This window comes from Perca flavescens, chromosome 17, assembly GCF_004354835.1.
Source record: "Perca flavescens isolate YP-PL-M2 chromosome 17, PFLA_1.0, whole genome shotgun sequence".
NCBI lineage: Eukaryota > Metazoa > Chordata > Actinopteri > Perciformes > Percidae > Perca > Perca flavescens.
This window is the reverse complement of record NC_041347.1, coordinates 2,734,631-2,749,240: the sequence shown is the minus strand read 5'-3', so window position 1 is coordinate 2,749,240 and position 14,610 is coordinate 2,734,631. Positions and strand designations below refer to the sequence as shown.

At 40.1% G+C, this 14,610-nt stretch overlaps 1 protein-coding gene across 6 annotated transcripts in view; it reads right to left on the bottom strand.

The window, feature by feature from the left end:
* The window catches only part of rmdn2 (regulator of microtubule dynamics 2), a 49,070-nt gene extending 35,002 nt beyond the window's left edge, over positions 1-14,068 (bottom strand). For 2 of the 6 annotated variants that reach the window (XM_028603455.1, XM_028603460.1), the window contains exons 1-2: positions 11,157-11,437; positions 10,096-10,550 (exon numbers count right to left, since the gene is read on the bottom strand). In XM_028603455.1, coding sequence (XP_028459256.1) covers positions 10,096-10,550; positions 11,157-11,183 — 482 coding nt within the window. In that variant the 5' untranslated portion in view covers positions 11,184-11,437. The other 4 variants (XM_028603459.1, XM_028603456.1, XM_028603457.1 and 1 more) reach the window with 4 other exon arrangements.
* Positions 14,069-14,610: the final 542 nt, after the last annotated feature.

Genomic DNA, 14,610 nt, shown 5'->3' with positions numbered 1-14,610 from the left:
AATGTGCAATGTATGTGTTCTTACACAAAATATAAACGCAAAAACAGAAAAAAAACAAAAAAAACAACTTTGTTTTGTGATGCACATGGAATAGAAATGCAAACAATGACAAACAGCTGACGCGCATAAAACAGAGAGAGACAGGACAATGACTTTGTCAGCTGATAACAGTGAAGACTTAATGGAAGGAACAAATTATTATGATTATTTTAGTCTTTAAAACCAGGAAAAGACAACACTTACGCCATATTACGATATCCAAAATTTAAGACAATATCTAGCCTCATATATTGATTTAATATTGATATATTGCCCAGCCATGCTACCCATGCTGTGTCTAACCTTCATCAATTGGTAAAGTGAAAGACAACAGGCTGGCTGTTCACTAGAGGAGATCAGCCATTCAGTGTACAGAATCCAAGGGGCAACGAAGGGATCTCTCAATAGAGCTTAGCCATGGTATTCTCTATACAATATATTCAAAACAAACCCAAGTTACCATCCCAACATCACCGGGCCTTGGAACATGCAGCCCAGCTTATTCAGCCTGTGCAGCTGTGGCGACAGGACCAATGAAAGCCTGCTCTACAACAATGGCTGAGCCAACTAGCTGACAAAATCACAGGGTTTCTCACTATGCCCTCCTCTGTTGTGGTAAGTAACGAACGCGGAAAAAACTGTGAGTGAAAAATAAATACCGGTAATTCATTTGTCATTAACACATGATGATGATGACGCTGTACGTCAATAATGAATGCAGTAATTCCTCTTCCTTGTTCATGCCATCACACTAGTTCTACTGAGCAACCATAATTAGCTCTATTCTTAGGAAGTAGGAACACATTGCTTCTAAAATAGCAAGAGGAGGAAACAAAGGGTTTGTAAACAGCTGTATACAAATGACATATGCCTGGTAGTTTTGCCAAAAGGCAAACCGGCAAAAAAATACATCTGAACAGGAGGTGAGATGACTTACAGAGAATGAAACTCAGGAAATAAGACAGAGAAAAGAAGAGAAAAACAGGACTTTGTGTCCCATTTGAAAATAAAGGTAAATGGAAAGTTTACTTTTAACTGTACGGAACAAACGGAACTACACCAAGTTCTATGTCATGTGCATAACCAGGAGATAAGTAACATAAGAGATGATTTTAGCCCAAACCACAATATTTTTCTAAATTTAACTTCGTGGTTTTGGTGTCTAAATGTAACCAAACTGCAATTGTTTCACAATGTTAACGTTAAAACTGCAACCGGGGGTTGGTTAATGTGGCTCGGGAAAGGGAAGTTTGGGGTCCCCTGCTGGAGCGGTTTCCCCCCCGCGACCCGAACCCGGATAAGCAGATGAAGATGGATGGATGTACATGAAGGAGCCTTTTGCACTCAAGGTTGTAGGATCATATAAAAGCCAGTGTTGCCCATTAAAGCAAACATGAATCGGAGATGTGGGTGGTCCGAGTCAAATTCGCCAGATATGGGTCAGAGACTGGCCAGGGTGAATGGGGACACATCAGACAACGTGCCTGTTCTGTGTGCACAGTATACATTGTATGCAATTCAATAAATGGATACAGACAGCCGCGGAGCAACACGTACCATGACATCACTGGGAAGTTAGACTAAAGCTTCTAATGACAACGCAGACAATGAGCTCCCTTTTCTCTTTCTAAACACTTCTGTGCGTGTTGATCAGGCTTGCCCGTCACTAAACACAACTCCTGCTTAAATCAACAATTATCCAATGTCAGAAATGCTGTTTCATTGGAAGAGGAAAAAAGAAGAAGTGGCAATGTCTTTGAGCTACGGCAACGTGATGTGAATAAACTCAGTGGGAACTGCTCAAGGAATTACAAGTTCCTACAAGACACTTTGAAATTAGGCCACTGACAGCTCGGCACGCAGACTTTGATTGATGTAATTGATCCTTACCTGCAGAGAGGTAGCTCGGAGGAAGCTGTTGTGACACATGAGTGAATGGAATAAACAGCTGAAACTGTCAACCTTGCAGTGGCTGGGCCTACTGTTTTGATCAACCCTACCCTGCTCTATCATTTTGACGTTATGTCACACTAATTGTTCTATGCATTTCTGCAGAAGTTATACAGTATGCATCATTACATGGACTAAGGTTGGAGCTACACGGTCTTATGTTGTTCATGATGTGCATCTATCATGGTCTGCAGCAGAGCTTGCTGTAGGATTTGTTGAAAGCCCTCTTCATACTTGTACAATGCCCCCTGTTGGAAATCTGCAGCGCCACTAAAGCCATGATTTACAGTTTAGAAAACTCATGTACATACATTAGCATTCAAGGTGTTTTTCTCAGATTTATTAAATCAGTTCCTGATTGTTATTAGAACTGACTGTATACAGTTTTAGTTTTTGAGGGAGCAAAATGTTGAACTGAGATGTTTGCAAACTCACATTTTGCACCAAGCAACAAATGCACTAATCTAGCTAATCTTAAATGTATTCTTAAGGCTTTAGATTTCAACAAACATGCAATAACTATTACCCAACCCTTAGCATCACGGCTCTTATGGGGATATTGTGTGGAGAGATGTTGTGTTCCAAACACTTTCAAACCAGCCGAACAGACATAAGGAGCCCTTTAAATGGATGAGAGGATTAGGGGTGTAACTGGCTCCGCAGGTGGGGGAACACTACACATTTCCTTAGGGGCTGGAATTTCTTCACTGCACCATTCCCAGTAACCCTCTGCCCATACAAATAACAATGCGGCAGGAAAGGCTCTTTAATTATGCGAGGTGTGTGCGTGATGTGATTTCTTTTAAAACATAATAACCCCCGCTGTAATTAAGAGCATTTGATGCGGCCGACGACTGCCACTCAAACCAAGTGAACCGCATCTGCTAGAGGGCACTCTATTTTGCCAAGTAAACAGCACTGAAAAAAGTTTGTAATTCATCATTCATATTCATATATATATATATATATATATATGTTTATGGACACATACATCTGGTTGCAGGGTACATAATTAGCACCATCCACAAGCAAAATGCTGGTAAAATATGCATGTGGCTGACCGATTTGATTCAGTCATCAGCCAAAAAAAACCACTATGGCAATCTAATAAGTGGCTGGTACATTTACTAGTCATTTGGCTGGTGGACAAAAAAGTTAATTTTGCAACCTGGTTGCATCTGAATCTCAAGAATCTTAAACATTATACAACAGCTGATGTTAGCTTTTGCCTGGTAAAAAAATAAACAGAAATACTCCACCCAACCTTTGTGTGGTATGCGATTCTTAGAGACACAGACGGTGAAACCCAACAATGATTCATTGTCTAGCGTGCACTCGATGTTCAGTTTGCCTACTTTATGTTGTCATAGTTGTAAAAAAGGTGCTCTGAGGCAATTGATTAATCATTGCGAGGAAAGAAACAGAGATGGGGAGGAGCGGCACAGCTCTAATCTCAGGCTCACTGCACACCTAAAAACTGTGTGCTTAGGATGTAAAAACAGCTGCACTCAGTGTTATGTCTTCTTAGCACTTCACACACTACACATCCTACACAAAGTAAGCAAAGTTAATCCAGGTTAGGTAACTGAGTGACAGACAAAACGTCCATCCGAGTTGTTGTGCTGCAATATACAAACTTGATACAGTTCCTGAATCGCGTGTTTAAAGCCTTGGATTAATTCTCATCATTTAACTGCTGAATTTTGTTTTTCATGAGATGAAATTGAAAATGACACTCAAAAAGAAACATCTGTTGTTTATGTTATCTCAGGTTGGCACGGGTTCAAGGCATTCTGGCTGAGGGTGGAGGTGGATGACTGGGCATGTGCATGTGGTGCTTGATTAGTCTGCTGTTCGCTGCAGCACCTGAGGCAAATGTACATACTGTCACTCAGGACTATTATTTTGCACATAAAATGAGCAGCAGAGTTGAACTGGTAAAGATTTTGGATTCACATACTGATTAACGGATGAGATTGTTAAAGTGGAAATTAACCTGAAATCAAATTACAGTGCGCCACCTGTTGAGTTATTTATCTGTTGCTTATCTATTGTGTTTACCTACTGGATGTCATGATGTCATCATGGCAGCCTGTGCTGATTGCTGTGGGCGTGGCTCGGCTGGCAGGTGGCTCCAGGTGAAGCTCATTCCCTCATCAACCTCCTGCAGTATTTAAGGCTGGATCTGTGATCCACTCGTCGCCAGATCGTACAGTCTACAAGCGTGGTATAGTGGCAATCCTAGTTCCCTGTATTTTCTGTGCTTGTGTGGCTAACTTAGTTTTCTGTTTGTCTCAGGTTGCAGCCTGCCTTGCTCGTTTGTTGCCTGCCTGCTCCTCACACCTGCCCTTCTCTCTCTACGGATTGGACTCAATTGTTTGGACTCTGGAGGAGGCCTACCACATGGTCACCCCCACCACGGGTACGCTCTAGAGAACACATAGCACTCACCACTGGATTCCCTCGACACAACTTCCCCTTTTTTGCCACCAGCACATTTATTGTATATATTTCACGCATTAAAACATGTACCTTTTACTTTTTGTGTTGGCCGTCTGCTTTTGGTTCCCTCCTCCTGTGTCGTTCCATAACACTGGAGTTATTTACATTGAGAAATGACAAGAGCCTGGTGACATTTTGTGGATAAAGCTAATATTGGTAGTTCGTGGATTAAAGATTCTTATTAAGTACTCAGAAAGTAGTGTTTGAAGTTAACAGTGCTCTATGATTACATTCATTTTTAAGGGGCACAGCCATTATTTTTTTTAAGTTAAAATCTTGAAGATCTCCTTTTTGTTGTCTTTGGCAATGAGTGGTTGCAAGTGCACAAAAACATCTGTCCACTTGTTACAGAGTGGAGGTTCATACCGGTGGGCCCAATAAAGTTTTTTCACATTTGCACACTCTAATTTTTACTTGCATATTGCGAGTAAAAGGCTTGCCCTTTAGCGCTCTGTTAGGTCTAATATACATTTAAATACCAACAAAGGTCTTGACAGAATATCATTTTTGTGGCATTCATGTATATGTATGGGCAGTGGGCCAGCTCAGACACAGAAAGACCCTTACATGATGCACATGCATTATGGATTCCCTAACAGCAGTAGAGGGTGGCATGTATCAGGACAAAAATATATATTCATGCATGTAACAGTGTGTGATCAGTGTACAAATAGATGGTAAGGGTTATGAAGCTACCATATTTTGAGCACAGGGTGTTCTGGCAAATTAATGATCATGGGAGCAACCAAAGTACTGGCTGCATTTAAAGTGCTCATCTTTAGGTCCATAATTTAGGGCTGTCAAACAATAAATTTTTTTTAAAATCGCGATTAAGCGCTGAATTTCTATAGTAAATCGCGATTAATCTCATGTTTTAGCACATGATTAAAATTCTATTATTTTGCATTTCAGAACAGTTTTTAAGTACATGTTAACAATGGAAAGCAATTCTTACCAGTACATATTGATTGTGAATCAAATGAATGCAAAGAAAGTGACTTTGTGAACTTGATTTTAAGATTTGTATTTGTTTATTATTCATTTATTTACTGTAAACAAAAGAAAAATGTGTGAATCTAGTCACACATTTGAATATAGAGTCAATATTAGGGTTAGGTATTGTTTGGTTTGGATACCCGTGCTAAAGCGGTACTTTTAAAACGGTACCAGTGCCTTAGCGGTGCCTGAACCGATACTTTTTAAGAAAGTTAAAAAAAACGTACGCGTTATGCTCGGCCCCTAATCACATCGCGATTAACGGGTTAATGCTGACAGCCCTACCATAATTGTATTTAGGTTATATTAGAATAGGTTTACATGGTTTAATTAAAAAAAAAAAAAAAAAAAAAAAAACATATTTTTGTTGTACTGCAAATTGCTGCAAAACTGTACCATACAGCTGTCCCAACCCATTTTCATATACTTCAATATAAACCTAAAGATCTCAAACAAATGTCACAGTGGCCAATACAAAAAAGAACTCTATTCAACCTAAACAAAGCCAAACCCAAGCTTCACATGGATCTTTGCACTGCACTATTATCCTGACTTAAAGTGCTCATAATTTATTTAGAGGTTGTACCAGAATAGGTTTACAGTGTTTAATTTTCAGAAAACACCATATTTTTGTTGTAGTGCACATTGCTGCAGCTCCTCTTTCTACCCTGTGTGTTGAGCTCTCTGTTTTAGCTACAGAGTGGGGCATCGCACTTCTATTCCCTCTTTGTTGGGAGTCGCACATGCCCAGTAGCTAGGTAAGGACTACTAGCCAGTCAGAAGCAGAGTATGAGGGCGTGCCACGTAGGGCTGTGACGATAACCGCATCACCGCAATGCCGGCGGTGACGTGCCACAACCGCGGTGATGACATCACCGCATTTTCTTTTTTTTTTTTTTTTACTTTTTGCTGCCGAAGGTTACAGGAGAACACATGTCGTGTGATATTAAATATTATGAAAGCAACAATCATTGTTTCGTTATCCTCATCGACAGTGTAGGAGCCACATAGTGTATGTTGTTTATGGTCTCATTTATATTATTTATTGATTATTGTGTTGTGCACTTGTATTGTAGGTGGTGGGCGTTTTCATCGCGGTTTGAGCGGAAGTTATAACATATTTGTTTGCTTCACCTGATCACCTGGTGAGCCTGGGAGCGAACACTTTCTGTTGACCAATATTGCGGCTGTAAGCGGTCCAACATAGTGCTGCCGCGAGGGACTAAACACTGAGAGATGCATAAACACACTGTGACGCGCTCAAGGATTGTATTGCAAGGATTTATTCCGCCACACTAACACGCAAATTTCGACTCACAAAGTAACTTTACATTTGGTAACTGCAGTGCTAGTTGTATTTTACGTGTGGAGGAATAAATCATTGCAATACAATCGTGAGCGCGTCACAGTGTGTTTATGTATCTCTCGGTGTACTTTGTTGTATTCTCTCCTATTTGAAGAGGTTATGGAGAGAAAAAAAAACTTTTATTATTGATTTTTATTTGATTATTATTATTATTATTATTATTATTATTATTATTATTACTACTACTACTACTACTACTACTACTACTACAGGTAACGTTTAATATAATACACAGTTGGGAAGGCAAAGACGTTTCTCTGTTCTCAGCAGAGGTGGACATTACCGCTGCAGTGTTTACCATTGCACTTTAGCCTAGCAGCTAGCGGAGTTTCCTTCTGTTTATAGATTAATCCTGACAAAAGCGCACGGTTAAATGTCAGCCTGCATGCACGTTTTGTAGCCTAAACAGAGCAGCTCATGTTGGTAGTGAGAGCAACAAGTTAGCGGAGTGCCGAGTTGCCCTCTCTGCTCTCTGTCTGCTCAGCTGCTAGACCGCTGTGCTGCGAAGTGTCTGCACTCGCCATTGTCGGCTAACAATTACTTTATTTTTAACTTTATCGACAATAGAGCTTTCTGAACTCTCTGTGGAATAGATCAACAGAGAGGAGAAAAGGCAACGCGGCCTTACATGACAGCAAGACACAGTAAAGACTGACATTGAGCTGAAATGGAAACACTGCAATCTTTTTATACAGTCTATGACTGCAACATATGTTGTATGGTTTAAGCCGATGCTTTTTCGGGGGTAACGCTATTCACTCTACTGGCAGTATTGACAACAGATAAAGCCACCGTGTCTTGAGAAGCTTGTCGTTTAATTGTTCACGTTTAACTCACTTTACATCATCTTGGTTATGTCTTTTTCCTCTCACTTTTCCTCACAGCTGCACTCGTACACTACTCTCCGTTACCGCTCGCTCTCCTTGCGCGACCACACGAGCACTGACATCACACACTTAAGGCACCGTGCTATTCTTGCTCTATCTTACGCTACTATCTTAAGGGGGTTGCGGTTAACCGCCATACCGCGGTGATACGTTGCTTCTTCACCGCGGTAAGAAAAAAAACTATACCGTCACAGCCCTAGTGCCACGTTAGCAGCTAGGCGAGCATTATAACGTGTGTTACAAAGTGACGCACGTTTGTCTCTGAAGTAAAGGCTGGACTAGGGCTGGGCGATAAAACGATAACGATACGTATCGCGATAGAAACATAATCAATATCAATAGAAAATGCGGTCGATAAAACGTTTGATAACTTGTTTTTCTTCATCAGAAGAAACCAGAGGTTGTGAATCAAGTTTGGTTGCATGAACAAAGGCCCTCACTCTCTGGCAACCTAGCAACGTAGGGAGTGACACTCTAACAGCCAATCATGTAACAGTATCATGTTTGGTTGCGCCACATCGCTGTCTCGTGTTCTTCAATAACAGAACCGGCGTGGAGTGGAAAGTGAGTGCCGCAGCGAGCGAGGAAATCGTTGATAAAACAGGAAAAGTCAGTATGGCAGTTTTGGGGATTTTATAAGTCTGACCGTAGTCAGACCAATGTCGTCAGACCAACACTGGTAATACCATAAACTTGTTTTACCACTTTAGCCGCGCTCACACTTTCGAGCACAGCCGTATTCGCCATCAACGTCCAACAACATCTGCAGCTGCAACACGGCACAAGCAGCAGACCACCATGGAGAGGTACTCTGCATCAGCGCCTTACTAAACGCTACAAAGAAATAACGAAGGCAGACATGCTGGACACTGTCCAGAAGCCAGGTTACCAACTTAGCACTAAACCTGCAGAAAATAGTTCCTTCTCAGGTTTCTTATATTTAGCTAACACTTTGCACTATTTTATGACACTTTATTAAGCACTTCTTACTTATTCTTTAATTTTGCACCTTAATGTTAAGAGATAATTGTTAAGTGTTCATTGTGATTTTAGACCTGTTTACATTTGAATTATTTGAGTGTTTTCCATGGTTGTGTTGACATTTCTGCTTTTACAACTGAGGGGATTATAATCAGAGCAGGGTTAAGTTTAAAATAAAAATGTTTAAATTTAATATATTTTTCTCCTGGTCCTTATTTTAAATAGGTAATAAAAAATATCAATAATTATCGATATCGACCGATATGAAAAACTTATATCGTGATACAGTTTTCAACCATATCGCCCAGCCCTAGGCTGGACTACAATAGAGCTGTTTGGAGCAGTTTGTGAACAGTGTTTTCTGTTGGAGATGGTAAGTCCCTTTGGGGTGGACTTTGGGCTTTTTTCACTTTGTAAACCTATAACATGCACAAAAAAGATATATAGCAACTTGATTGACCCTGGCAATGGAACAACAAACACTTACACGTTACAGTGCAGGACCTTGTCCCTAGTGGCTCTGAACATCTCATCATCTATGCTATAAAGCAAACATTAGCATGTTATAATATGGCTAAGTGTTGGAATGATCCAGATATTCTTGTTTCAGGATATTCAGTGTCGTTCTTTTTGCCTGCCACACCAGGGTGCAGTTACTGTCAGACAGGTGAAACAGGATTTAGGTAGGTTAGGTGAAGTGTGTGTGTGTGTGTGTGTGTGTGTGTGTGTGTGTGTGTGTGTGTGTGTGTGTGTGTGTGTGTGTGTGTGTGTGTGTGTGTGTGTGTGTGTGTGTGTGGTGAGGAAAAAGGGGTTGCAAAATGATTCTGGTGGCTAACTCAGTATTGCCACAGAATGTGTTGCAGCAAAAGTGAGTTTGGACTAGGGCTGGGTTAAAATAATCGATTCTCTAGTTAAAATCGATCATTTGTTTGAATTATATGACATTGATGCCTTTTCACCATGGATGTTTCTGTCATGTTAGTCCTGTTATGTTAATGGGGGGTCGATTCTTAATGGAAACATTAAACTGGTGCATTATAACAAACATTTGAGGGTTGCTTCTTGCTTGTACAATTTACAGCACAAGTTGTCTAAGAAACTCTTTTATTTATATCCAAGCAAAATTGCTATTCTAACTGAAATTTCCCTAACCTACTTTATATCATATTGGAAATGTAATCGAATCAGGACCTAGTTTGGACAATTGGATCATTTGAAAGAATCTGATGTTAGCATAGTGAGGATACATTTTTGAGTAAAAAATGATTATAAATTTCTCAAAAATGTATCCTCACATAAGTCTTACCTCACTATGCTCACATCAGATGATGACAGAACTGGAATATTAAATCTCGCAGCTATTGAAGTACTCACCCTCCCTCACTCTCTGCTTCCTCTGAGCTCCGCCCCCCAGCTGTGGCCCCAGCGATGACGCCTGCAGCCCTTTTCCTTCGCGTCGGCGTGGTCCTGTGGAGAGGGCTGGCTCGACGCGCCACATCGCGGGCCCTCAGCTCCTCTCTGACTTGGTCCGGCAGTGTCGGCAGGGCATTCTTCAACGACTTCATCTCATCCTTTAGCTCGGACACGCATTGGATCAGGGCCTCGAGACGCTCCAGCACCTCCGCCTGACCCCTGGGCAGACCTGGACCGTCCATCAACATGACGCCGGTCCTCGGTTCATAACTGCGGTTGAGGTAGGACCCCGGGCACGAGCCTCTTTGCCTCGACCTAAAACCCTGGTAACACACCACAGCCAAACCAATGCCAGCCACTCCAGCCAACGTTCCCAGAACCAGCACCTTGCTGTCTGCCTGGGCCATCCTGCAGGCCTGCACAGAACGCACAGAAAGAACAAGGTTTCAGCTACTGGTTTCATACACATGAAAACCAAAATGTGAAATATGTGGCGCATATATAATCGATTAGTTGGTTGATTATTTTGGCACATGATCAAATAATCTTTTACTCTATAAGGCCGTGTTCAGACTGACTGTGTCGGCCGCCAAACGGTCCGGCAAAAACGCAGGTCTTTCCATTAATTTTGATTAGCCTTTTGCAGCAGGGGCGTCACTCAAAAAAACACAGCGGACCGACTCAACTTTTGGAGGAACACAATCCGACGCCACGCTGCGGTGGCCAATCTTCTAACCGGCAATTAGACTTGTCAGCTGTTTGTTACTATGGTGTGAGTAAACAGGAAACATCACTTCTTTTTTTTGTTTAAGAACACAACTGGAAGTCACACAAAATGGGACGTTTCACTGACACATTATTTTTGACTAATAGTTCAGATCAGAGAATGTCGAGTGAATGACAGACTGGTATATGTCAAGGTTTAGCCAGGATACTGTTTTGAAACCATTTTTTATTTGTATTCAAATGTTATAAAATTGAATAAAACACCCAAAATGCAATGAAGTAATCATTAATTTTACCTGCGATAAATGTTGTATGGGTCCCATATAATACAACGTGCATCCATGTTATTTTTGGGCAATTTGGTTGAAAGAAACCCATATTTCTAGTGTAATTTTTTTTTTAAACGGGTCAAATTTCACCCAAGGACAACACAAAGGCTAAAATGTGCCTCTCTTGTCATTTCAGCATCCTGCGTCGAAACTAAAACATATACAGCAGGAGAAACAGCAGGTGAATGAATGTTTTTAACGTTTTCACTAGCTAGCTAAATGTTGTGTACAGTGGCCATACCCTTGAACTCAACACTTTACCTCTGACCTGCTTCGGGTGCAGAGTCCCTGTAATGCTATGGTGAAGGAAGGTTAATGTAATACATGACTGATAAAAGACCGACTAACGAAAAGACAACAACAAAACTTACGTTAAAGTAGAACTAGCTTAGCTAGATAATTGGATCAACACACTAATCTCACAGCGAGTAAGCCAAAAGTCAGAGAGTAAGCAGCTAACATATGAGAGTAAGCAGCTATATAAAGCCGGAACTCGTTGAGAAATTCAATGTATGACGGGGTCTCAAGCTTGCGTCTTCCTACTCAGCTACTAGCTACTATTGTCATTATTAAGCCGTAACGTTAACGTTAGCTAGCTAATTATGTTCGCGTTAATTATCGTTAACTGTTCGCCAAACGATTTGCTAACACTCAAAACAAAGTTACTAACCAAGGTTTAACGGCTAGAAAGCGTTCAAATGTTCACTTTTAGCAATACAGTATCACAACAACTCGATACCTGAACATGTTATTTCTAAATAACAACAAAATTGGCAATATTAAAGCCCTTACTGTACTGCACAGGTAAGAAGGAGGAGGGACAGCTAGCTAGCTGGTGTAACAGTCAAAGCCTTCCGTATAGGTTCAGGCGCAACAAGGAAACATTCCGGGTTCCATCCCTGCCAACCTCACAATAAGAAATACTTAAGTCTTGTTTATAATTTTGGCGCAAAAAAGCAAAATCACCAGAAAAAATCAATTAATCGTGCTTGATCATGCTATGACCTCCAACCTCGGAAACGTATGTCATCACTGCTGCTCACCGGTGTTATCTGTGTGGTGTTTGCATGTTTCCACTGGGTGCCCCCTCCCTCAATCGAAACTGATGCATGTCAAGTGAAAAGGAAATTACATTTCCATTAGGTGTGGTCTGCCTGAGCTTGTTACTGCAGATCTTTGATAGATTTCAGACCTATCCATTACCTCTCTGGATTAAGGCTTCAGGACCCTGAAAATGTCTAGAAAAGAAATGAATGAACATTCAACTTGATCTTGAAATTTGGAACCTATCATTATATTTTGAGGATCCCACTCTGTAATACTATGTTTTAAAACATTTTATAGATGATATTACACAAGGAACATACAGTATATTGTCATTAATGTCTACCATGGGAGGATTGGGAGCGACATTGCTTCTTCCTCATGTACTTAATGACTGTAATGGCTTTCCTGACATTGCAGTGTATCCTGTTTTCTTTTTGACCCAATTGGCCTTCTGTTGTAGGCTAGAGAATCCTCATTATAATCATTTCCAAGGGCGTAGTCATGATTTCAGAAGTGAGGGGGACAGAATGTTCAGGAAGAGGCTTTTTATTGAAAAGATCTTGTCTCACCAAATGATTGATGGAGACACTGACATTTGGGGGTAGTGTAGGGAGGTCTGGGGGCATGCCCTCCTGTAATAGCAAAATTTGGTGGCCTCTGACACATTTTTGCCACTTTTTCATCATATACACTGATCTTAATTATTGCATTTAATGAGTTTTCCTCCCTATATTTTATATATCCGCTAGGGTGCGTCTAGATTTCTAGGCTAATTATATATTTCTTATATCTATATTTGTCTATCGTTCAAATCAACTCAGATATGTTGTAAGTGTAGGGGACGGAGGGCACGACGTGGAAATGTTCCACAGGGTGTTTGCCCTCACATATACATGTATTCCGAGTCTGACCTACATATGTGTAGTCCATTATGAACTAACACACTCTTATTACCTTGATGAAACTATAATATCTCTTGTGTTTCTTGATTACAGTCCATCAGATCTCAGAAAAAAAATCATTGGCTCTATACTGAAATGATAATTGTTCCTGAGATTGTTAAAGTAGCACACTTTGTTATGAAATGTATGTAGGATTTTGTTCATCCTAATGCGCAATATAATAAGCAGTAACAAAGCATTTGATTATTGCACACACATCAAGGTTTGCATTGTATTGGTCAATCGTCTTATTATCCGACATTTATTGGCTTCATATTGCTATTTTTACGTTTTAATATTAGAGAAGTGGATAGCGAGAGACTTTACCCTATTTGGATTTTTTGCTTCAGAATCGTATTTCTTGAGAAGAGTTCTCTTTCATCAACCTTATTATCACAACATGATGTTGAATAAATAATCAGTGAGCAAAGTTCAAGATACAAGAGCTGCAACAGTGTAGGAGTGTGTTGAGTTATGATATTTAAAAAAAGGGTCCATCTAGGGACATGAATTGCAAATTAGCTTAGGCTATAAATGCTGTGGTGTGTGACATAGGTCTATGCTACATACTTTTCCCAATACAAATAAACATAAAAAAACTAAAACTAAAAATACTTGATATATGAACAGGTGATGATAACTGCATTTAAAAGGCACTCATCAATCGTTATAAGGTACTTTACACGTTTAATTTCAAGTAGAAAGTTTCCAGTCACGTTTGTATGTTTTGCACCTATTACTTCTGTCTATAATGAATATCAATATATCACGATCTTACATGTTTTGAACTGTAATTCAATGTTATGCTGCTTTAAATTGTGATTCAGTAATAAGAAGTAAAAAACAAAGACCTACCTCTATGATTCCCTCCTCTCTCAGTGTGTCCCTGCTGTGAGCCTGGACAGAATGTGCTCCAGCATTTAAAAAGTTACTAAGCACACATGTTATCATATCAGCTGTGTGTGGCCTGTAGTCCCTGAACATGGAACTGTCTTAACTGGGTTTAAATTAACCAATTACTAATAAATGGTTAATTGTAGGGCTGGGAATAAATTAAAAAATGGTATTTATCTGGATTTTTTTGGGCGACGATTTTTAAAATCGATTCTTTTCCCCAGAATCAATATTTTTTGTAATTTTTTTTTACCAATGATTCACCTAAATATTTTCTGTCAATACGGTACAGCCGAGGGTGACTACATCATATTTGTTTCCAGCAAAACAGAGCGAAAGCAGAAAATGCAGAAAATCCATGTTATGTACTTCTGTACAAATGAAATAAATGTCAGACTGACTGGCTGACATGTGATGTGCATTTTTCTTAGAAAACAATTAGTTTTCAGAAATGTCTCATGATATATTGTATCTAGAATTGTAAATGAAGGAAAAGAAAATCGCAATACTCAATACTTCTCGAATCGCAATAAAGAAAA